Source organism: Talpa europaea (assembly GCF_964194135.1).
Source record: "Talpa europaea genome assembly, chromosome: 12".
NCBI classification, from domain to species: Eukaryota; Metazoa; Chordata; class Mammalia; order Eulipotyphla; family Talpidae; genus Talpa; species Talpa europaea.
The window spans coordinates 65651604-65676202 of NC_140079.1; the positions used below are offsets into that span (position 1 = coordinate 65651604).

General features: G+C 37.6%; 1 protein-coding gene across 2 annotated transcripts in view; it reads left to right on the forward strand.

Annotated features, from left to right (window-relative positions):
• Positions 1–24599, forward strand: part of ATF6 (activating transcription factor 6) — a gene marked incomplete at its 3' end in the record, with an annotated part of 182120 nt that overhangs the window by 40353 nt on the left and 117168 nt on the right. For both annotated transcript variants that reach the window (XM_084251306.1, XM_084251305.1), the window contains exons 9-11: positions 1048–1139; positions 18713–18844; positions 24290–24403. In XM_084251306.1, the coding sequence (XP_084107432.1) occupies positions 1048–1139; positions 18713–18844; positions 24290–24403 (338 nt within the window). The remainder of the gene's footprint in view (positions 1–1047; positions 1140–18712; positions 18845–24289; positions 24404–24599) is intronic.

Below are 24599 nucleotides of genomic sequence, written 5' to 3' on the forward strand. Positions count from 1 at the left end.
TGCTGGTGCTACAACTGCCTTGAGATGGGTTATTCTTTCTTTTTTTTTTTTTTTTTTTCGGGATTTAATTTATTTATTTACACATACAAGAGCTGGGGTGCAGGCAAGAGGTGTGTGTGTGGGCGGGGGGGCGTGGGTGGTGGTGAAGGAATTCACCAGAAAAGAGTGAAGAACAGAAAAGGAGGACTAATTGAAATACACTGCTAAGGGAAGCAGCGGGTGAGATGGGAGATCTATTCTTTCTTTTTATAAATCAGCAGAGATAGTTTTTATTTTATATTAGTTATGTAAAATAATAGTACTAGGCAAAAGGAGGGCACAGTAAGCCCTCAAACATAGTAAGTGGAAAGAGGAGCTTTTTAATGTACCTCCCAACCTACGTATAAGAGCTGGTTGTCTCCTTGCTCTGAGTTTTCCCTCACTCTTCACCTCAGCTCTTTTCTGACTCAGTGACATGTTGAGGCTGCTCAGTGCAAAATAAAACATTTTAAATCTCTGTCCACCTGACCATTATTTTTTATTATTATTATTTGCATTTTATTGCCCTGCTGACCCGAAAAAGGTTAAACTTCTCCTCAATCTGCTCCATTAATCTATTGCTTTCAGACTTTCTCACTGTGGCATGAGCCTGAGCCAGAGGCCTGTGCCTCCTGAGCGTAGCTGTCATTGTATTTTCTCTCTCCCTGGGCAGGTGGGCATAGTCCATTATGTTACTGAGAATAGTGATTTAAGAGATAGGGAGACAAACTGCAGAATTACCTCAAATTCTTTTAAGAGCTATAAAAAATGTAAAATTGTTGACTTCTTTCTGGTAAAGAGGCAGCTGCAGTGATGTTCAGTTTCCTCCTTTTCTCTCTATTAAAAGAGGGAACTTGGAAGACTCTGCTCTAGGCTGTTTAAAAGTCCATTTTCCTCACCTGTAAGTTATTTTGTTTTGCTAATTTTATGTATTCATATAATGGGTAAAGAAGAGAATTCATATATTAGCTGTTGATTTCTGTAAGATTGCTGTGAGTTAACTGTATTTATTATGATCATTTCCTGTAGAATCAGAGGCTTAAAGTTCCCAGTCCAAAGCGAAGAGCTATCTGTGTGATGGTAGTCTTAGCATTTATAATACTCAACTTTGGACCTTTGAGGTAAGTTCATCTTTTGGATACTAATGCTAAATATTTTAATTCTGATTATTTATCATTTCCACTTGTAGTTTAAGCTTGCAGATTTGTTTGTTTTTCCTAGAGATAGTATTTTAGAAGGGAAAAGAAAGATTTATTATTTTTCACCAAGGCATAGCAGAAAATATGGTATTTAATGATGGAAGCCTTAAGTTATCACACTCACTGGTGTGGCAGAATAAGACCTGATTAAGATCATGGATCCTAATCAGACTGGAATTCAAATCCTGGCTTTGCTTCTTAGTAGCTGTGTTGTCTTAGGTGAGTAACTTAATCTCTCTGTACACTTGTGTTCATACCTTTAAAGTGAGTGTTAAAAAAAATGAGTGTATACAAACATTTTTAAGGCTTTTAAAGACACAATCTCTCTTTTTTTTAAATAATAAATTTTATTTTTATATTCCCCATACAATTGCAACCCCCCCATTCTGACCCCAATCCCTCCCCTCCCGCCCCCCACCCCCCAAAAAGTGTAAAGACACAATCTCTTTAAAGATGCCGCCTCTTAAAACTTCTCAAAGCACTAATATTGGATAATGTTATGCAACTTAGTTTCACGAATTTAAATAATAAAATATTTTAAAAATGTAAAAAAAAAAAATGAGTGTATAATAATACCCACCTCAATACTGTGGTTCTGTGATACTGTGAGCATCAGTGATACAAAGCACTTGGTGGCTTCCTCCCTAGCAAGAAAATAAGCATAGGATTATAGTTCTCAGTTTCTGATTTATAAAATTTGGAACAAGAATCTGAATATTTTTAAGCATTCCTTGTGATATGGTATATGTTTTCAGGTAGCCACAGCTTGAGAAATGCTGCCTTAATGCTAATCATGGCATGCTAGAGTTGAAAGGGAGCTTAGAAATCATATTTTCAGATTCCTACTCACCATGACACAGTCAACACATGAACTAAACCAGCATCCTAGTTGGGGTGTCAAACAGTAATTGACAGGGGTCATGTCCTTAAAGACCCCATGATCCAGGAGGACTGCAGTATAATGTGATGAATGTGCTCCTAGCAGTACAAACAGACTACTAAAAGAATATAAATAAGAGTATGAATTCCTTGATGAGTTTCATGCCATACCAATAATTGCTCAAAGAATTTTTTTTTATTAAATGACAAAGTGATGAGAGAAATCCCCATAAAGGAAATTGACTCTTGAAGTGTGGTAGCAATTTGCCAGGTGAAAATCATTGGAAAAATCAAGTCAGGCAGAGGGAAGGAACATCATATTAAAAGGCTTGATTAGGAATAGCCTGACATTTTCAGGAAAAAGGAAAAAGTTCATTGTTTCTTGTGTGTGTGGGGGGACTTGCTGACCTTTTGAAAGAGCCTGGGATATAGCAAATTAGCACTTATTGTTTGGTGGGTACTGAGCAAGGAGCAGGTTGTATAAAGATGAATGAAAGTACAGTCTAGTAAAAAAAGTAGCTATTAAACAACTATAACATCAGCAAGAGTTATGTAGATGTCATATACACATGTGGGCATTTTTGTGAAAGAACATAGAAATAATCAGTAATTCTGATAATGGTAATCACAGAGACTTTATGCAATAATAGCATTTGATGAACAAATGAAGATGGATTTACGTGACAAGAAGTGAATATGGGGTTGGGTAGACATGTTATGGAAGTTCTCATGAGTTACTAGATACTTTAACAAGACTGGAGCAATTTTTTTTTTTTTTTTTGGGTTTAAATGCTTGGAAATAATCAGGATCAATTAAAGGAATATGTGTCTCTGTGTGAAGGTTTTGGGACCAGAAAATGAAGAATTTGTGGGAATGTTAAGAACTGTTCATATATCTAAAACATGTTAAAAATTAAAAGGCTTAAATTGAAGAAAAGCAACAAAGAGAAGGAAGGAATGAAGAAATAGAGATACATTTTAACAAGCTGGAATTTTTCCAGATACTAAGATGGAAGTAGGAAAGAAACTGGTTATGAATCTTATAAAAACTAGAAATGCTTTATTCTAGAGAAAATTTGGCACGGTGAAATGCCAAAGCCCATTAAGACTTGAAAGACTGAAACCTGCCCCTGAACCAAATATTGGGAATAGAGAGGCTCCCCTCGTGTATGTTATTAAGAGGCGTTCTTGATTTACCCTGTCATTGGCAGACGCTTCGCTGCAAGATGAAGACTTTCTGGGAGTCTGCCCGGGAGCAGGAACTCCCTGGTTGAACCTTATTAGTACCACCTGGAAGATGTTTATTGAACAACTTCCATATCCAGACTTGTATATCTATATGCTTTAAACAAATAATATTATGTTTTAATTGGTGTTGAAACTATCAACTTTAACAAAACAGACTGTGAATTGTAATTGAATTTTTTTTCAGGTACTACGAAACTAAGTCTGACCATACAAATAGACATTGAAATCAGAGGTTGGAGCATTTTAAATTTAGGAACCTAAACTCTTTCAGAACAGATTACATTACCATAATGAAGTAGTTAATGTTGTTTCAGATGTTCAACGTAGAATTGATTTTTTGTGCCTTATTGGCATGGATCCAAGTGAAAAAATACATAACACACAAGTTTGCCAAGTATAGGTATTCCTTAAGAAACCATTCCTGAAGACACGTGGTGATGAAATGTAAATACATCTTACATCTAAAGAGCTTTGTCAAAGTAATGTGCAGCAAAACTGGCTAGCTTGAAGAGTTTTGGGCTATGATTAGTCATCATGCAAAAAGAAAATAATTAGATTTAAAAGGATTAAGTTTCTGATCATATTGATGTTGTGTTGATGGTAAAGAAGGTATCTAATAATTTTTTGGCACCGGATTCAAGGAGCTGGTTTACTCTGGGTGGTCTATAAAAATAGTAACTTTACACAGAAGCAAAAGATAAATAGGACAAAGGAAAGTACAAAATATGATGGTGGGATTGAATCTAGGCTATATCTATAATTACACTAGGTGGAAATAGACTAAACTCTGTAGAAGACGGTAATTGTCAGTTGGGGGTGGAGGTAGAGCACAAAGTTAAACTTTATACAATTTATAAGAGAAAAACCTAAAAACATAAAGTTACAGAAATATTGAAAGTCAAAAGATGAAAAAGCAAGTAGTAGTCAAAAGAAACCTGGAATTGTTCTGTTAATATCAGACAAATCTAAGTTTACCTTATAGAAAAAAATGTTCTTAGAAACAGTAACTAAATATCTATTTAAACATTTAGCTTACCAGGAATATGCAGTAATATCTACATTGACTTCTAGTTAATAATATAGTTTAGAAAAAATTGACAGAACTATAGGGGAGAATAGATATTCTGCCACCATAATGGGAAATTTTCACAAACCTCTCTCATTAATTGATAGGCCACATAGGCAAGAAAATTTGTAAAGCTAGAGAATATGTATGTTTCATTATTGAATTTGGTCTAATGCCCACATATGTGAACACTACCAACACACCACTACTTCTTGCTAATGTGCAAATGTTAAAAAAATTAACCAGGACTAGGTCATGAAGGAAGTCTCAAATTTCAAAGAATAACACAGAGGCTACATCAATATGATAAAGTTAGAATCAGTATCACAAAGATGATACCTTAGAACTGATGCACTACTGAAAATTAAAAAGCATTATTCTGCATAACTTACAGCTCAAAGGAGAAATAATGATATTATTATTGAATGATATTAAAAATGATATTTAGTAGCAAGTACCACATTGTGTAGAATAAACACATCGTTGAAGATGATTTACAGTATAATTCCATTTCTGTTTAGTTCAAATCAGAAAAGCTGTACAACATGAATGCATGTGAATATAGGATAGAGTAATAAAGAAAAGCAATGCAGTTGTTATTACAGAATTCAAAAGTGGCATTGGGCAACCTATAATTAACTTGAATTCTGGGATATTTCTTTTTGTGCTTCCAACTTACCTTGTTTGCATATCCTAGAATTTATCACATTTTATATTTATCACGTTTGTTGGCACACCTGTAGATACTGTTTTTTTTTTTTTAAAGAATAGAAACTCTGCCTTATTTCTTTTTTAAATTCCCTCAGCCTCTAATCTGATGTATGTAATATATGGTTAACATAGAAAAATTGCTGCACCAAATTGCTAAAAAGGATTTTTCAGACTGACTAGAAGAGAAGGCTTTCCAGGCAGAGGGCCTGTTAAGAGCAAATGTTTCAGAAGGTGTAAGAGAGTGGTTTTTACCTGTAGCAAGAGGCAGTCGGGCTGGCTAGAAGTCTCCTGACTTTTAGATTGTGCTTGCCATATTGTCACTACTGAAAAAATGTTTGTTGGATATTGGTTAAGTGAGTAAATGAGTGAACAAATGAATGATTGGGTGTGAATGAGCATAGACTGTACGGTGGGGAATGGGGAGCAATAGTTTGAAATTCCTGTACCTGTACAACACAAACAACACTGTAAAACAGTGGTACCTAAATAAAATAATAATGATGATTCAAAAGGCAAAAAAACCCCAGAAACCACAAAACAAAAACCAACATCTTTTCACCTCATAGACCTTTTATAACATTATATTTTCTTATATATATATATATTTTTTTAATTTTCTAGAGGCATGTCTTATTTATTTATCTATTTGTTTGTTTGTTTGGTTGGTTTATACATGCACTGGGTACAGTCAGAAGCCGGGAGGGTGAGAGAATTCACCAGAGCCAGAGCAGGGAGCAGAACAGGCAGAAGGACCGAAGTACACTGCTGAGGGGAGCAGCGGGCGGCAGGAGAGGTCTGCGCGCCATGTGGGACCCTCCTCCGGTGGCCGTGGAGCAGCCGGAGATCGAACCGGCGCCGCAGAGGCCGCGGGCAGCTTCGCAACCCAGCGCTCAACCACTGCGCCACCTGGGAGGCCCTTTCTTATATATTTTTTCTGGTTGCATATTTTCTCTAAGACACCTTAGTTTTCAGTCATCCTCTTTATCTCATTACTTACTTCTTGCTAATATACATATTCACTAGAGTATATAGAATAGTATACTTCTTCCTTATATTATTTATTATATACTATAAATGTAGTTTCTTCTAATCATTTCTCAAACACTAAACCTAACAGATTTTGAAATTGGATAGGGTAGTGTAAATGATTATCAAGCTTAAATTTTATGAGGAAGAAATAATTTTATTTGTAGGAAAGGGCCTTGATCTTTAGAATTTCCTACTGGGGGGCCCTGCTTCTTTAAAACAGTGTCCAAAGATCATACCTGATGTTGGTCATACCAGGGACATGGTATGCATTGCTGTTCTGTGTGTTGTGTTTCTGTTGGATTGGTCAGTTTTATGGTTGTTTTAAATTTGTACCTCAAGGCCTTTTATACATTAGGCAAGTTTAACTCCTCTCCTAGCTCCAAGGATTGCTGTAACTCTTGGATTGGCATAAATCATTGTCATGCTGGTGCATAGTCTGAGAAGTAGGGTGGAATGGGGGAAATGAGCAGTGTTTATTTTATATGCTTGTAAACCTATTTCTCAGTGGAGGAACATTGAATTAACTTAACAAAATGGAAAATAGATGAATTTTGATGGAAAGAAAAGAATATTCAGAAGGCTTTCTTTGCAACAAAATGTATAATCAGCAGCACATCATGCTGAAAATAGCCCCGTCTTTGTAAGAGTGGGTGATTAAAAGCTGGTTGGAGAAACATCAGGCTGAACACCACTTTGAAGTCTGCTGTATATTATCAGCTTTGTTATGTTCTGAGGTTGGTTGACAGTTGAGTAATGCTAGGGACTGTAGTTTTGTGTGTGTTTTTCTCTCACTGATGATTCTGTTGATGTTTTGCTTACCTTGAAGTTTAGGGGTTTTTTTGTTAAATTTTCTCGTAGTGGTTCTCAACCTTAGTGGTATGTTATCACTTGAAATCTTTAAAAGAGAGCTACCTGACCCCTATTCTAAACCTATGAAATCTGGTAGTGGGATGAAATTATTTGTTTTTATTTATTTATTATTTTTAAAAAATTATTTATTATTTTATTTATTTATTATTTAAAAAAATAATAAATTTATTATTATTTATTTATTATTTTATTTATTTATTTATTTATTTATTTTATTTATTTATTTATTATTTTATTTATTTATTATTATTTTATTTATTATTTATTTATTATTTTATTATTTATTTATTATTTTTATTTTATTATTTATTTATTTATTTATTTATTTATTTATTTTGACTTTTATTTATTTATTTATTTATTTTGAAAAGATTTATTTATGCATACAAGAACTGGGGTGTAGGCCAGAGGTGTGGGGGGTAAGAAGATTCACCAGAGACAGAGTGGGGAGCAGAACAGGCAGATTAACTGAAATATACTGCTGAGGGGAGCAGTGGGCAAGACAGGAGAGGTCTGTTATGCCATGTGGGTTAGCTCCCTGGCTGGGGATCAAATTCATGGATAGCTTGATAGCTGTCTTTAACCCCTCCACCACCAGGGAGGCACCTGAAATTATTTGTTTTTAAACAAAATGGTTTTCCTCAGGTGATTCTGAAGTTATGTCCAGGGTTGAAAACTGCTGTGTATAGTTTTGTATTTCTTTCTATACATTGGTCCTTATGGAAATTTTAAGAGCATTAATCCATTAAGTTATAAGATGATAAGAACTAGATTTCTGTTGATGAACATAACGTAGTATATATAGATGTTGATTTGTAGGCCTGTATACCTGAAACCTATATAATATTTATAAACCAGGGTTGCTTCAATAAGTACTTTTTTTTAATTAAGTGAGAAGATAATGTATATAAGAGAAGTTTTGTTCAATCTCTAGGCAGGTACTTCTGTTTTCATAGGTTTGTCTTATATCACTGAGGACATTTACCCACCTCTGTTTTGGACAGAATAGGAGCCACAGTGTTCCCCTGCGAGGAGCTTCTTCCTGGCACACAGGACTACAGTGGATAGATTACCTTTTCTTTTTAAAAAGCCACTTTAATTATCCTTCTTCTCTGCACTAACAGAGGACTATCCCAAGGAGGTTTTAAACTTGCTAGGTCTTTAAAAAAAAAGATTCATAAGTGTGTAAAATTAAAAATGCATTTTCATTATTTGTTCTGGGTTAGGTGTTATCCCCACACTAGATCCAGGTTCTTTTTTTTTTTTAATTTTTTAAAAAAGATTTATTTATTTATTTATTTATTTATACAAGCACTGGGCACAGTCAGAAGCACAGGGAGAGTGAGAGAATTCACCAGAGCCAGAGCGGGGAGCAGAACAGGCAGAAGGACCGAGGTACACTGCTGAAGGGAGCAGTGGGCGGCAGAAGAGGTCTGTGCGCCATGTGGGACCCTCCTCCGGGTGGCCGGGAGCTGCCAGGTATCGAACCGGCACTGCAAAGGCTGTGGGTAGCTTTGCAACCCAGCACTCAACCACTGCACCACCAGGGAGTCCCTAGATCCAGGTTCTTTATAGTTTGAGGTAGACTTTTTTTTTTTTTGCAATATTTATTTATTTATTTATTTATTTATTTATTTTAAATAATAAATTTTATTTTTATATTCCCCCATACAATTGCAAATGCCCCATTCTGACCCCAATCCTTCCCCTCCCGCCCCCCACCCCCCAAAAAGTGTCTCTGGTTCATAGTTTTTTGTTGATTTTGATTTTCACTTTCTTATATTCATTTTCCTGGTCCCTTATTTAAGTTTTCTAGATTCCTGCTATGAGTGAGACCATCCGGTATTTTTCTTTTTCTTTTTGGCTTATTTCGCTGAGCATGATCCCTTCCAGCGCCATCCATGTTGCTGCAAATTGCATGTGTTTATCTTTTTTGAATGCTGAGTAATATCCCATGGTATATATGTACCACATCTTCTTGATCCAGTCATCTATTTTTGGGCATTTGGGTTGTTTCCAAAGCTTAGCTATTGTAAACAGTGCTGCTATAAACATAGGGGTGCAGGTGCTCTTTGGAATTGATGTTTCTGTGTCCTTTGGGTAAATACCTAGGAGTGGAATTGCTGGATCATATGGAAGCTCTATGTTTAGTAGGTCCAGAAATCTCCACACAGCTCTCCATAGTGGTTGGACCAGTTTGCACTCCCACCAACAGTGCAGAAGAGTTCCTGTGCACCAGCTACTCTCTGGTTTTCTTTTTTTTCCCCCCCATCAACAGTGTACAAGTGTTCCTTTATTTTTATTTTTTTTTAATTTATTCATTTATTCAAGCACTGGGTACAGTCAGAAGCACGGGAGGGTGAGAGAATTCACCAGAGCCAGAGCGGGAAACAGGACAGCCAGACTGATGAAATACACTGCTGAGGGGAGCAGCGGGCTGCAGAAGAGGTCTGTGCACCATGTGGGACCCTTGCTGGCAGCTGGGGATTGAACTGGTGCTGCAGAGTCTGCGGGTAGCTTCGTAGCCCAGTGCTCAACCGCTGCGCCACCGGGGAGGCCCTACTCTCTGGTTTTCTTATGAGACTATATTTTAAGGAAAAGGTGACCAAGAAAATATGGCACTGAATTTGAGTTGTCTGAAATTGGTTAGAAATAAATTTGCCTATTCCAGCATTCTCTAATTTTGTCAGCTTTTCCTTATTTTGCGGGAAGAATTCTAGCTTTGTATCCTTAGATGAATCTGTCCCCAAATATGTCTCCATTTTTTTTCCTTTTCAATTGCTGAACACATTTCATGGTATGAAATCACTATTGGCTGTAGGTTAAAAGTTACTGTATAACTTAAATGTCAGAATGCACATCACCAAGTGTACATGGTTTTGTTTAGCCAGATTGTTAAACTAAATCTAATTTAAGTACTTGGCTAAAAATGCTTTCCACATTTATCAAAGTGACACATAAACTGAAGAACTACGGTTCATCTAAATACCAGGCATTACTGAATCTGGATTGCAGAGGGTAGCAGAGCTGAGGGCTTTGTTTCTCCAAATAGTCCAACTTACTCATGTTCTTCAAAGAAATGTCTGCACAGAGTGATTAGTTCTCTTCTGGTCTCTGTAGATTTCACTCTTTGTTTAAGGGGAAAAAAAAAGACTTACGAGTCTACCAAGTGTAGAACTGGATTTTGAGGCATGGAAAATTTTGTGGGTTATGTCCTCTGTTGTTCACTTTCATGTGGCAGGCTTATAAGGAGCTTCCGAGTGGCTGTGTCATATAGTGCTTGGCTACCATTTCCTCCAACCTTGAGTCCTTATACTGAAGGGAAAGATATCCTTCCTTACTTCCTTCTTTAGTGAGTATGTCACTCCCCAAGTGACAAGAATATAACATAGTAATTTCTGCTGCAAGTAACTTCTGTCTTGTGAGAAGGGATCAGTGAGAAACTACGGCAGATGAGAAATCTGTTGAAGTTTAAGTTGGATACTTGGACATTTTCTTTAGAACACAAATCTCAGTTAACATAAAATAAAGACTAGTGGATAGGCTGTCTGAAGTAACTTTCTCAACCATTTTTTTCAAAATTTTTTTAAAAGATTTATTTATTTATACAAGCACTAGGTATGGTCAGAAGCACGGGAGGGTGAGGGAATTCACCAGAGCCAGAGGAGAGAGCAGAACAGGCAGACTGACGAAGTACACTGCTGAGGGGAGCAACGGGTGGCAGGAGAGGTCTGCGCGCCATGTGGGACCCTCGCCGGTGGCTGGGGATCGAACCAGCGCTGCAGAGGCTGCAGGCAGCTTCACAACCCAGCGCTCAACCGCTGCGCCACCAGGGGAGGCCCTATATTTACATCATTAATTTTTTTGTTTTTTATTTTTATTTTTTAAACATTTATCATTTTTTACATTTTTTAGACAATATTTGTTTCCCCCCACCTCCTCAGATTGAGTCCCCATGGAATTTCCTTCCCCAAGGCACCCATGCACCATCACCACAGTCCCCTGTGCTCCTCCCTCCCTCCCTCTGATCCCTCTCCCTCTTCCTCCCCTGCAGTATGTCTCTGGTTTATAATTGTCTGTTTTTGCTTTGTGTGTTGTACTGTTATTATTTTTTTACACTGATGTCTTATTGGGTTCCCCTATATTCCTGTTATAAGTGAAACCATCCAATATTTTTCTTTTTCCTTCCGACTTATTTCACTGAGCATAATTCCTTCTAGCTCCATCCACATTGCTGCGAATGGCATGAATTTATCTTTTTTGATTGCTGAATAATATTCCATTGTGTATATTTGCCACATCTTCTTGATCCAGTCATCTATTTTTGGGCATTTGGGTTGTTTCCAGGTCATCGTTGTTAATTTTTTATCTTTTTCATATTTAGCACATCCAGGTAGTATCATGCTATATAAATTGTATAAACACAAACTATAAAGGGGAGTGTGTAGCAATACTTTGTAATGAAGTGCTAGCTTAGTTGTCATAAAGGATAACTTTGAAACTTGAATGTATGAAGATATATATGTAATTATTATTTATTGCTTAATCTTATAGGAACTTTGCCATTGATATTTCATTTGTCTTCAGCTTCGAGCTGTTTTTTTCATTTTAATGTGCTTTTTAAACTTGCATTTCAAAGGGTTCATCTGCACATTGTTTTTAATTGGTGTCATGGCTAGTGTTGTCATGAATTGTGAGAGGGTGCTCCTTGGGTTCCTTGTGTTTTAAATATAATCTGGCATTTATGTTATATTTGCAGTTAATTTATCACAATCTATGACCACTGAAGAGCTAGAATGAAGGGTACACGTAATTGGGATGACTTTCTGTCTCAGCCCTCCGACTAGAATTCTCAGTGAAGTAGCATGACTTGCTTCCATTGTTTCCATTTTTGTGTATGTGAGTGAATATGAAAATAAGCAATCAATGGAAATACGACTGTTGTAAGAAAAGAAGATGAATAAATAAGTGAAGGTAATTAGTTTCAGAGTAGTCTAGGTTGACTGTATGTTGAACCCGTCTGTGTTTGGATGGTAAAGGTAATGGTTTTTGTGTTTGTTGTATTATGCTGTTTAACAAACACTGTGCACCAAGTACTAGTTTAGGCAGTTTATAGTTTGGGGAGGACTTAATTTATACAAAGTATTATTATCCCCATTTGACAAATGAGGAAACTGAAGTTATAGCTGACATGTGGCTGGGCCAGAATTCACAGTCTGCCTCTGGAGCCCTTATCTTAATCACTAATAAAGCAACAGCTGTTCAAGCAGACAAAACAAAGTTGGGATTTCCAGATGGAGGAGTTAAGATTCCATCTATCCCTCAATTGACTTTTAAAGAAAAAAGCAATTATGTAAGAGTCTGTGTAAATATAACAAAATACAGATTGCCCTCAAATGTACAGCCATCTTTTTTATTTAGATTGGTCAGAGATGTCTTTCTCAAGTAAGAGAATACAGAGTTGTTTGGGCATAAACTTTTTTTTAATTAAATAAACATTTACTCTGAGTTCATTAATCTACTGAGAGTAGTGTATTATCTAGTGCTGTCTGATGAAGCAAAGCTCAAAGACTTAAAACAACAATACTTGCTTACTTGGCTAAAACCCTTGCAGATTAGGTGGGCATTGGTGGAGGCAGCTCTTCATTGCTCTATGGCCCATCAACTAGGTGGCTGGGGTTGGCTGACCTGCCATGAAGTTGCTCACTCACCCAGCCAGCAGGTTGGTGCTGGCTTTCAGCTAGGGCCTGTGCCACTGCTATGGAAAAGACATCTTGACTTTTCTTCATTTGCCCGCTCCACAGTAGAGTGGCTAGTTCCCAGAATGGGCATCGTCTGTTAGAAGGGTGCTTTCTTTATAGTTGTTTAAAGAAGCTCTTGCTGGCTTACTTAGCAAACTGCCTCTGTCAAGTGCTTATTTCTTCTCAGGGTCTGCTAATCCCTACTTCTGAGAACTGTCATTTAGAGGGTATTTTTAAATCTTGACTTCAAGATCTATTTCTTCATTCAGTTGCAGTGAAAATGAACTTAATTTCCTGCTCGCGGAGCTTGCGATGGTGTCATAAGGACTTCAACACCTGCCATTTTGGAGTGTGGGTTTAATTTCCCTAAAGTGAAGATCAGGATTCTTTTCTTGACACAAGGCAGAATGCTACACAGATTTTATTCACTTGTTATTAAAAGAAAAATGTTTAAAAAGGAATTCTTCCATAGGCCAGGCATGGTTCTAGAATAAGGGGTCCTTGCACTTCTTATGATCTAGTGAGGATGGACAGTAAACATAATAAATAAGTAAACTGATACAGTATTATATTCTTTGAACCACAGGATAAAGCGTCATTGGGTAAGTGGTTGAATAAACATGGGGTAGTTTTGAGTTTTCAGTATTGTTCACTGTAGACAATATTGCCAAGGCTTAAGGGGAGGAAGAGGGCTTATCATAGGATATTTGGGAGAATTGCATCCTTGGCAGAAGGAATGTTCTTTCTTTGGGTGCAAGTAGTTGAAGGGCCCTATGGTGGCAGCCCAGTGCCTTGCATGTGCAAGGAAAAGCAGCAGAGTGGTTGGACTTTATTTTTTTAAAAGGTTTATTTATGCATATAAGAACTGGGGTACAGGCCAGAGGTACGGGGGTGGGGGAGGGATGAGAGGATTCACCAGAGAAAAGAGTGGGGAGCAAAACAGGCAGAATGACTGAAATACACTGCTGAGGGGAGCGGCGGGAGAGACAGGAGAGGTCTGCTGCACCATGTGGGTTGCCTCCCTCGCTGGGGATTAAATTCGTGCTGCAGTGCCTGCAGATAGCTTCATAGTGCTGTGCTTAACCCCTTGTGCCACCAGGGAATGGTTGGACTAAAGTGAGCATGGGAGAGAAGAGCATGATGGAGGGGGGGGTTGGATTTAGTGAGGCCTTGTAAGTCATTTGAAGGATTTGGGTGTTTGCCATGGAGCGCCAGCTGAAGGTTTTGAGCAGAGGAGGTATAACAATCTGACCTAGATTATAAAACAAAGACTTCAGTTGCTCGGAGAGAATAGCCTAAAACTGGCAGGCAGGAAGACAAGCGATGCCTGTAGCTGCTGGTTCATCTTCGGGGCACATACATTTTTTGATTTATAAAGTGTGTTCACATCTGTCATCACATTTGAGTCTGAAAAATGCTGTGAAGTGTTTATTATTTTTCCTGTTCTACTTGTGAGGCATTGGAGACGCAGAAAAGTTAATCAGCTCTCCTAGGGCCACTCATTCAGGGAATCTTGGAGCCACACCTTGAACCTAGATCTGCTGACTCCTGGGCTCTTTCCACTATTCCTATTAAAATCCGAATGTCACCATGTTCTTTTCAGCTTAAAGTGATTTCAAGTTTTTCATATGTGATTCTCCGAGCAACAGCATCATGTGAGTGTCTTTGGGGATGAGAGCCAGTGTGAATTTAAAATTCATGGCTTGTAGATCAGAGATATACAGCAGGGGTCAAAGCAGGGGGCCCCTGTTTTGTGGTGGTGGGAATATTAGGGGGACTACACCTAAGGAGAGAAATCAAATATTGTATAAAAATGAACAACAATGTAAGAAAATTTAAAAAATTAATTTAAATAAATACATTTATGGCTTGGATTTAAAATGCAACTATTTGCATCAAAAGAAAGCAACTTTTTAATAGATAGACTAGACTTGGAGATGTGCCATTTTGTTTGTCCAGCTACTTGGTATGGACATCTGACATCATACCTTAAAGTTTAAGTGGCTTCGTAAATCAAAAACAATTGTTGGCTTTTAGAATTTCATAAATGGAAAAGGAAAGTAACAATTCTTCAAATACTTTTTCCAGATTTTTGGGGAAACTGAAATTATTATTATTTTTTTTAACTAATCTCTGTTTGCCAGGCTCATTGGCCCGTAACATGAGCAGGGTCTATTGGTGTGGCAATTATTTTGTGGCTTGAAACTATTGTGATTCTTGTGGTATAGCATGTTTTTGCTCACAAGGACTTCGATTTCCTTAATAAATATCAAATTATTAAAAATACAGAATAGAACCTGATTTAAGCTAATCATGAAGAGTTTGACTGGGTTGTTATTATCACCAAATGCAAATAGCCACTGAGTATGCAGTGTGAATCTGAGTCATCTCTGTTCTTGGAAATTTAATTTTTCCTAAATTAACAAAAAGGGACGCCAAATGAGACAAAAACCCCCATGCCAAGAATTTAAAAGTTCACATCAACAGCAATTTTCTCATACTCTTTTGTACATTTGGGTTTTACAAGGACTTTCCTTAATATTTACGGTGACATGAGTGTTCTAAGACAAATTCTGGCAGTGAGATGAAGCTCTTAATGTCTTTCAAATATTAATAAGAACAAGGGGAATATAAATCTGCATTATAATAACATTGTTGAAAATTAGTTTTTATAGGTCATTTCTTTGGGTTAGGCATTTATAGTTTTTGAAGTTGAATTGGACTATTAACTTCTTTGTAATTTAGCTTAAGGGAAATTTCACTTTTAGACTAGAAAAAAATAAGCTAGAGGGAATGGAGGTCAGATGGCAACAACAGCCAAAAACAAGTAAGTGGAAAATTTTCAAATATTCCTCTCAAAATTTCTTAGTATGTTATCCTTTCAAAATATACCCTGGGCCAATGGATAGATAATAAAATAAAATCTGGTTCTTGACTGAGAACCTTAACTTTAATTCAGAGTAATTGGTATGTCAGAGTGGCATGCATATTTTTGGGTGACTTATCCTGAACTCCATCAACATAAATTCAGAATTAGAAGAGGAAGATGAAGGGATAGGATGAGAAGAAAATGATTTAAAATCAGTTTATGAGAAAAGAGTTGGGATTTTAATAAAAATCACACTTAATATGATGTAACTACCAAAAAAGCCACATGATATTATATGGACTGCACTGGCCAGGAGAATATAACTAGAACATGGGAAGAAAAGACCCTCCTCCATTCTGGGATCCTATTCCACCCTCCAACCCATCATACCAGCTGAGAAGCACTGTGATTACTTCTGGACATGCCCTGTGAGGAGCGTATTGACAGGGGAGTCACCAGCTGGGTGAAGGGACCAAAGACCACAGTGAAGAGGAGCATTGGGGAAAAAGCTACAGCCTTGAAAAAGATCACCTGGGGCAAAGGGTGAAGGATTTTATTAATAGATATGTTTGGCCTTTGGAAAAAGATACCTGAAACCTATGTTTTTTGACCTGTTGAGAATAGCCCCAGGGTCCAGAGCTAGTACAACATGGAAGCTTATAAAGAAATATTTATGCAGGGGCTCCCCTGGTGGCGCAGCGGTTGAGCGCTGGGCTGCGAAGCTGCCCGCAGCCTCTGCAGCGCCTGTTTGATCCCTGGCTGCTGGTGAGGGTCCCACATGGCATGCAGACCTCTCCTGCAGCCCGCTGCTCCCCTCAGCAGTGTATTTCGTAAGTCTGCCTGTTCTGTTCCCCGCTTTGGCTCTGTTGAATTCTCTCACCCTCCTGCGCTTCGGACTGTATCCAGTGCTTGTATAAATGAATAAATAAAATCTTAAAAAAAAAAGAATTATTTATGCATGCAAGAGCTGGGGTACAGGCCAGAGATGCAGAGGGCTAGAGTGCTCACCAGAGACAGAGTGGGGAACAGAACAGGCAGACTGACAGAAATACACTGCTGAGGGGAGCAGCGGGCAAGTCAGGAGAGGTCTGCTGTGCCATGTGGGTTGCTCCCTGGCCGGCTGGGGATCAAACTTATGCTGCAGAGGCTGTGGATTGCTTCATAGCGCTGTGCTTAACCCCTTGCGCCACCAGGAATGAAAGCTTATAAAGAAGCACATTTCTTGCCAAAGGCCAGAGAAGTCTTTCAGTGGCTAGGGTGGTTGAACTCATCCTAGTCTTTAGAGGAGTTGAGGGACTATTTTCATTCAATAGGAGTGTTATTATATGGATCATTCACTAATACAATGTGGGGGGATAGGGCTTGAAGTAATTGAGTCTGTAAACTTGAGGGTAAGTTCTTACTTTGTCTTTTTTGACAAAATTTTGTACTTTGATTTTCTGTTTTCCTAAGTAGATTTTTGGGCACCATACTTGAAAGAATTAAAAAATATTTACTGTTTAAATTAAGTTTCAAAAAGAAAATTTTTTTCTACGGTTACCACCCTTTTCATTTGATTTCCCTACAAAATTTTTATTGTTTGCTGCTTCTCTTGTGCCTTCTTAAAGTACTCACCAAACTAAGTTTTCCTTAGTTGAATCTGACATTCCACTAAGCCCCGTTTTTTGGCCCCCAATACTTTTTTTTTAAATTATCCATCAAGATTTTATTTTTAGATTATTTTAGCATTTATCATTTTTTACATTTTTTAGACAATATTTGCTTCCCCCCACCCCCTCAGATTGAGTCCCCATAGAATTTCCTTCCCCAAGGCACCTGTGCACCATCACCACAGTCCCCCGTGCTCCTTCCTCCCTTCCTCTCTCCCCCTCCCTCCTCCTCCCCTGCAGTATGTCTCTGGTTTATAATTGTCTGTATTTGTTTTGTTGTGTATTGTACTGTTATTATTCTTTTTACACTGATGTCTTATTGGGTTCCCCTATATTCCTGTTATAAGTGAAACCATCCGATATTTTTCTTTTTCCTTCTGGCTTATTTCACTGAGCATAATTCCTTCTAGCTCCATCCACGTTGCTGCGAATGGCATGAGTTTATCTTTTTTTTATTGCTGAATAATATTCCATTGTGTATATATACCAAGTCTTCTTGTCCCAGTCATCTATTTTTGGGCATTTGGGTTGTTTCCAGGTTTTACCTATTGTAAATAGTGCTGCAGTAAACATAGGTGTACAGGTGCTCTTTTGAATCACTGTTTTTGTGTCCTTTGGGTAGATCCCTAGTAGTGGAATTGTCGGATCGTGTGGTAGCTCCATTTTTAGTAGACTGAGGAACCTCCAGACAGCTTTCCACAATGGTTGGAAAAGTTTTCACTCCCAGCAGCAATGTAGGAGACCTTTTTCACCGCATCCTCACCAACATTTGTTGTTGCTTGTTTTTTTGATTTGTGCCATTCTTACTGGTGTAAGGTGGTATCTCAGTGTGGTTTTGATTTGCATTTCCCTGATTGTCAGGGATGTTGAACATTTTTTCATGTGCCTGTTTGGCCCCCAATACTGATGCCCATCAAAATGACAGACGCTAGCGATTGACTGTATTAGAAAGGTGGGGAAATTTTTACATGTGAAAAAGAATAGAAGCATGTTTATAACAGCAATTTTTTAGTATTATTTGATAGCCTACTTCTGTGAAAGGCTAAGGAATTTGTCTGTTGATAAACAGAATAATCTCTATTTCATTTGAAGTATTCCTTTATTGAAGACATGAGTTTGAAGCATCCAGGAAGGCTTCTTATTTCAGTTATTATCTGATTTTAAAATTTATTTATATGTGTTTTACTTATGTCTATCTTTTATGCATACATAACAATTATAGAGTCTTTAAAGTATGTAGAATGCAGACTTTGTTTAAACAGGTTTATAGATAAGGTACTCTTACGGTCACAGAAATGATTTTCAAAAACTGTCTCATAAATACAGGATGCCAGGTAAAGGATTTGACCACATCAAACTTGCTTCAGAGCAACATGTAGCACATGTGTATGTGACATATTTTTATTCCAATTACTGCTTCACATTTTTTTCAGCATATTGGAACAGGATTCCAGGAGAATGAATCCTAGTGTGAACCCTACAAGTCAAAGGAGGCATCTTCTAGGATTTTCTGCTAAAGAGGAGCAAGACACATCGGATGCTATCATCCAGAAAAACAGCTACAGGTCAGATGCAAGTCTTTATTTGTCTAATTGATTTAATGAAACTTAATAAGAATTATATAGCATAACTCTGTGTCTAAATTGTACAGTTTTGACTAGTAAAGCAAGCAAATTATTGTGGCTACTAATAAATTTTATGTTAAGATCAGTATAAATTTATTTTTTGAAGTCTTTCCCAATTTTAGAATTCTTGTAGAGATGTGACCTTAAGATCTCAGTTTGTGTGCAGTAATAGACATATTGGATCATGTACAGTATATGTGCATTATATTGTATATAATTTTTTAATATAGCTATTTTATCAGTCATGTTTATACCTTTAATATATCTAGTATTTGTTAGTACGTATCTGTGATGCATGTGATATGGTTGAATGATATGGTTTGTACCTCTTTGCAGTCATTCAGTAATCGCTTCCCTTGTTTCAGTTGAGTATTATCTTGGTAAATATCCTCATAGTCATTTTTATTAGAGTCAAATAGAGTCAGGTCCTGGACTAACAAGACAAAGGGAGATCACAGTGTGTCAGCATGGTACAATGTAATGCTGGAGCCGCATCAAGCATGTTTATTACTCTTAACTGTGTAAGGTTTCACAGGCCAAGGGCGAGAGGAGTGTCATTGTTATGATTTTTACTCTGTTACACCCATACCTTCACCAAAAGTAATGACTGTAGTCCTGCTGGCTTCCTGGAAAAAAATGTTACATTCATTTCTTTGAGGAACCTGTAGTATGCAAACTACTATTCTAAGTGTGGCTGAGGACCCAAAGAACTATTTGGCAGTAACTGTAGTGCAACATACAGTGTGACAGATGCCATAATGCTGGAAAACATGTAACACTTCCTGTTTTTTTCCCTGGCATGCCAGAATTGGCCATTGTTCTGAAATACTGATTTTAGTGATTATCTAATAGTCCCTGAATATTGCTGGAGTTTAACGTATCTCTAATTTTATTAACTAATTTTTCCAGTTTGCCCTATGTGTTCTGTAATTTGAGTTCTTTGTTGTCAGTGTACTATTCCTTTAAAAGTTTCATTTTAAATTTAAATTTTTAAAGATTTGTTTATGTGCAGATGATTGTGAAACATTAAAAAGCACCAAATATCACTTTATCTTGAATTGAAATATAGGTGGTTTATTTACATCCAGCTATGACACCTGTATTCACTTGTTAATGAAGTTTATGTTTCATTTTTATTTTATTTTATTTTTTTTTAATTTTTTTAAACATTTATTTATTTTTATACAAGAATTGGGGTACAGGCCAGAGATGCACAGGTGGGTGAGAGGATTCACCAGAGACAGAGTGGGGAATAGAACAGGCAGACGGACCGAAGTACACTGCTGAGGGGAGTAGCAGGCGAGACAGGAGAGATCTGTCCCACCATGTGGGTTTCTCCCTGGCCAGCCGGGAATCGAACTTGTGCTGCAGTGGCTGCGAATTTCTTCATAGGTTTCGTCTTAACCCCTGCGCCACCAGGGAGGCCTATTTTATTTTATTTTTAAAGATTTATTTATTTATACAAGAACTGGGGTACAGACCCTGGAGGCATGGGAGGGTGAGAGGATTCACCAGAGGCAAAAGCTGGGAGCAGAACAGGTAGATGGACCAAAGACATTGCCGAGGGGAGCAGTGGGCGAGGCAGGAGAGGTTTTCCGCGCCATGTGGGTTTCTCCCTGGCTGGCCGGGAATAGAACCCACGCTGCAGAGGCTGCGGACAGCCTCATAGCACTGCGCTCAACCCTCTGCGCCATCGGGGAGCCTCCTATGCCTCATTTTTAAAGAGCTAATATGAACTAGTTCAAATAAAAAGGAGTAGATTTTAATCCCATAGTTTATAATATGTATTTGCTTTTTGTTTAATAAGTGCATATTTTTTTTTCACTCCCAGAATTATGTGGTAAATAAATAAGATGACCATATAATTTGTCAATCAAACTGGGACTTCTAAGACTGAAAGGTAGTATTAGCAATAATTATAGCAGGGTGTCTGGCATAAATCTTGGATAAACAGGAAGGAATGGTTAGCCTGTGCATACAGCATTAACTAGAAGCTGTCTTATCCCAGGAATTCTCATCAATTCTAATTCCTTACCATCATTCTGTCCTTTGGTGATTTATCTGCTGCAAGTTTTTCTATTGGTAGGGAACAGTTGCAGATAATCTAGAACACTGACCATCTCGGATTAGCATGGATCTAATTATCTCCAGATTGCATTTTGGAGTAGATTTTCACTTTTCTTTCTCCTTCAGCTCCACCCAGTCCATTCCTGGTATTTCTCCTATCATATTTTTCTTTTCTTTCCCAAAGAATATGTTTGGATGATAGAACTAAACTGGTTAGCACATATGTGCGGAAACCTTTACTAGAGTCTATTTTGTGGAAATAAATTATAAATCAAATACATTTTCAAAGCAGCTTTGGACTTTTCTGATGGATTGTGCCATTTATATTTTTATAAGTATGAAGATCTGATTTTCAAAATAGTGCATATGAGGCAAGTTCTTTTTCTTGCTTTTTTTTTTTTTCCTAGCATGGCAAACAATTTACTAAGTACAAAGCAGTTTTCTCTTCTCTTTCACATTTAGCTGTAGGCTGCTCTCCCTCTGTGTGTGCAATCATTGCTGGAGTCTTACTGTATCTGCGTTATTCCAGATAATTTGACCTAACAGGCAGAAGAGGGGACATGGGAAATGATCCTGGTGAGAGTTGCAGGGATGAATGATCTCTATATCCTCAACTGTTGCTTCTTTCCCTGGGCGGGGAGCATACCTAGAAGTCTATCCTTCACCTTGAAGTTAGCATTCCACTCTGCCCAAATTACTTTTATTAAGGGAGCCAAAGCCAACATTTCAGTGTTGCCAAGGTCAGTGGGAACTTCTGTCTTCATCTTGCTAGATCTTTCCTCAACATCTGGCTGTATGAATCACTTCTTCCTTGAAATATTTTCCTTTTGTATTGCTACATTTTTCAGTTATTCTCCTTTTTCGCAGGCTGCTGGTTCAGTTTTCTTTGCAGGCTCCTCTATCCACATCTCAGAATTTGGAATTATGAACTGTTTTGTTTTTTTTTTCTGCCTAGATGACTCATCCATAATTAGTTTACAATCCGTAGCTGTATGTCCTTACTACTCTCAAGATTGTGCAGACCTCTCTTAGTTTCCAGATTCATATAGCTAGAAGATTCCTTAATGTCTGTATTTTAACATTTCAAATTTAATACATGCACAGTTGAAGTCTAGGTCCCTCTGTATGTTCTATTTCTAGTCACTTCTCTACCACAGTCTTAGTTCAGAAACCCGATTCCTCCTTTTCAACAAGTGCTGTGGTGTTCTTTCCAAAAATTAATTTGATTTGATCATCTATCCTCCATCTTTCCCTCCATCACCTTATCTTCAGCTCTTTCCTGGATTACTCTAGCTCTAGTGACTGGTCTCTCAGCTCCCCCCTTTGCCTCCATCAAATCCATTTTTTTAAAAGATTTATTTTTATTTATTTATGCATACAAGAGTTGGGGTGTAGTCCAGAGGTGCAGGGGGGAGGGTGGTATGAGAGGATTCACCAGGGACAGAGTGGGAAGTAGAACAGGCAGATTGACTGAAATACACTGCTGAGGGCGCAGCCAGTGAGACAGGAGAGGCTGCTGCGCCATGTGGGTTAGCTCCCTAGCTGGGGATCGAACTCGTGCTGCAGTGGCTGCCCATAGCTTCACAGTGCTGAGACTTTACCCCATGTACTACCAGGGAGGACCCAAATTCATTTTTGGTACTACGGTAAAGTGGGGAAGAATTAGAAATATAATCAGTTCTTCATTTGACACTCTTTTGTGGCTTCTCATTACATTGGTAACTCCTTATTATAATCTCGTCTCTATTTTTCCAGTCTCATCTTGGGCCTCCCTCACTTGCTCACAACTTTTCCTTTGGTGGTGATCTTCAAGTTCCTGTAACCCACCCTTTCCCCATCTGCCTCTACCTAGAACATTTAACCCCAGTTTCTGCAGGAGTGGCTTTTCGTCATCCTTGCTTTAAATCCCATCTTCTCAGGCCATTTTATTTAAAGTACATGCTGCCATTGGTCTTCTTTTTGCCCATTTACTTGTTTATTTCATATTTTTATCAGAGCTTGCATTTATTTTATATGTTTGTTTTCTTGTATTTGGTCCATCTTCCCCATCAAGGTCTTTGAGGATAGAGATTTTATTTCTCTTGTTGGTTAGCCCATTGGATTCCCAGCACCTAGCACAGTTCCTAGCAGACACTTGATATTCAGGAAATATGTGCTGAGTGAATTAGTGAAAAGTGTGATTCTAGTCATGTCCAATTTTATGCATTTTTTTCTTTTTGGGTTTTTAGCTTATTTACTTTTCTAAATCCAGTGCATTTTATAAAAAATTAAAAAGCAATCTAAGATTTCTTAGTAAGAAAGTTTAAAATAAATAGGTTGATAAGGGACCAGGAAAAAGACTAATTATAATAAAGTAAAAATCAAAATCAACAAGCAACTATAAACCAGAGATACACTATGGGAGGGAGGGGGGGATTAGTATCAAAACAGGGTGGGGTGGGAATTGTATGGGGACTATAGCCAAGATGAAGGTGCATACATTGTGCAAAAATGAAAAATGATGTAAAAAATATATAAAATAAAATTTAAAAAATGAACAATGATATAAGAAAATAAATTTAATTATTAAAAAAAGGACTGAAACTTCAAAAAAAAAAAAACAGTTTGAAGAGAGTAAATAACGATACCGTCTCCGCTCCAATTTCTAATTTTCTGATGTAGGGTTTGCTCCCTGCATCACATAAATTCACATCGTATAGATTATGGATGTGATAACTAGAAAAGTATGTATCTTTAAGCTAATGGATGTTGATGTCACTGTGTTGTTTTATTATTGATTCAGATTCCTCCATGTTTCCTAGGAATCTACCCAAAGGACACAAAAACACTAATTCAAAAGGAAACATGCACTCTTATGTTTATTGCACACACACTTTTAAGGAGACAATTCAATTTTGTTATTGCAGAATTGTGAATGACCACACAACCTGGGTCCTGGTCACATTGTACTGTCCTGCGTATCAGTGGGTCTCTCCTCCTGCTCCTACTGTTATTGTGTCACCTCCTCTGTTCCAATAGCTCTATGTATGTATGCCTGTGCTCATTGAAGATGTGAACTGTTATCATTATATCTCCAGTCTCTAGTACCCAATAATTATTAAGTGAATGGTGGCTGGATAAATATGCATTACCATGATGATCTGTAGAACATTGAAAAGTGACATTTGTGGTAAATAGTCATTAATTCCCTCCTTTCATATTTGTCTCTACCTTATGGCCTACTTACTATATTTTTATTTCCATGAAAAGTTGTGATTTTCTTATGGCAAACTTAGGAATTTAAGATACCAGGAGACACATTGTGCATCTGTGTTTCAGATATGATCATTCTGTTTCAAATGACAAAGCCCTGATGGTGCTAACTGAAGAACCACTGCTCTATATTCCTCCACCTCCTTGTCAGCCCCTCATCAACACCACAGAATCTCTCAGGTGAGTGTTGTAGATTGTTGCAGGAATATCTGACTGGGTTTCTGTTTAGCTTTGGAACCTACAAAAGTGTTATCAGATTGTTTGGATTAACTTAATGTTCAGATTAACCAAGTAGCTGAAAGAATCTCTGAATTATTTTTTGGGTGACTGTAGGGCTAGCAATTGTTACTCAATTTATCATCAACTTGATAGAGAT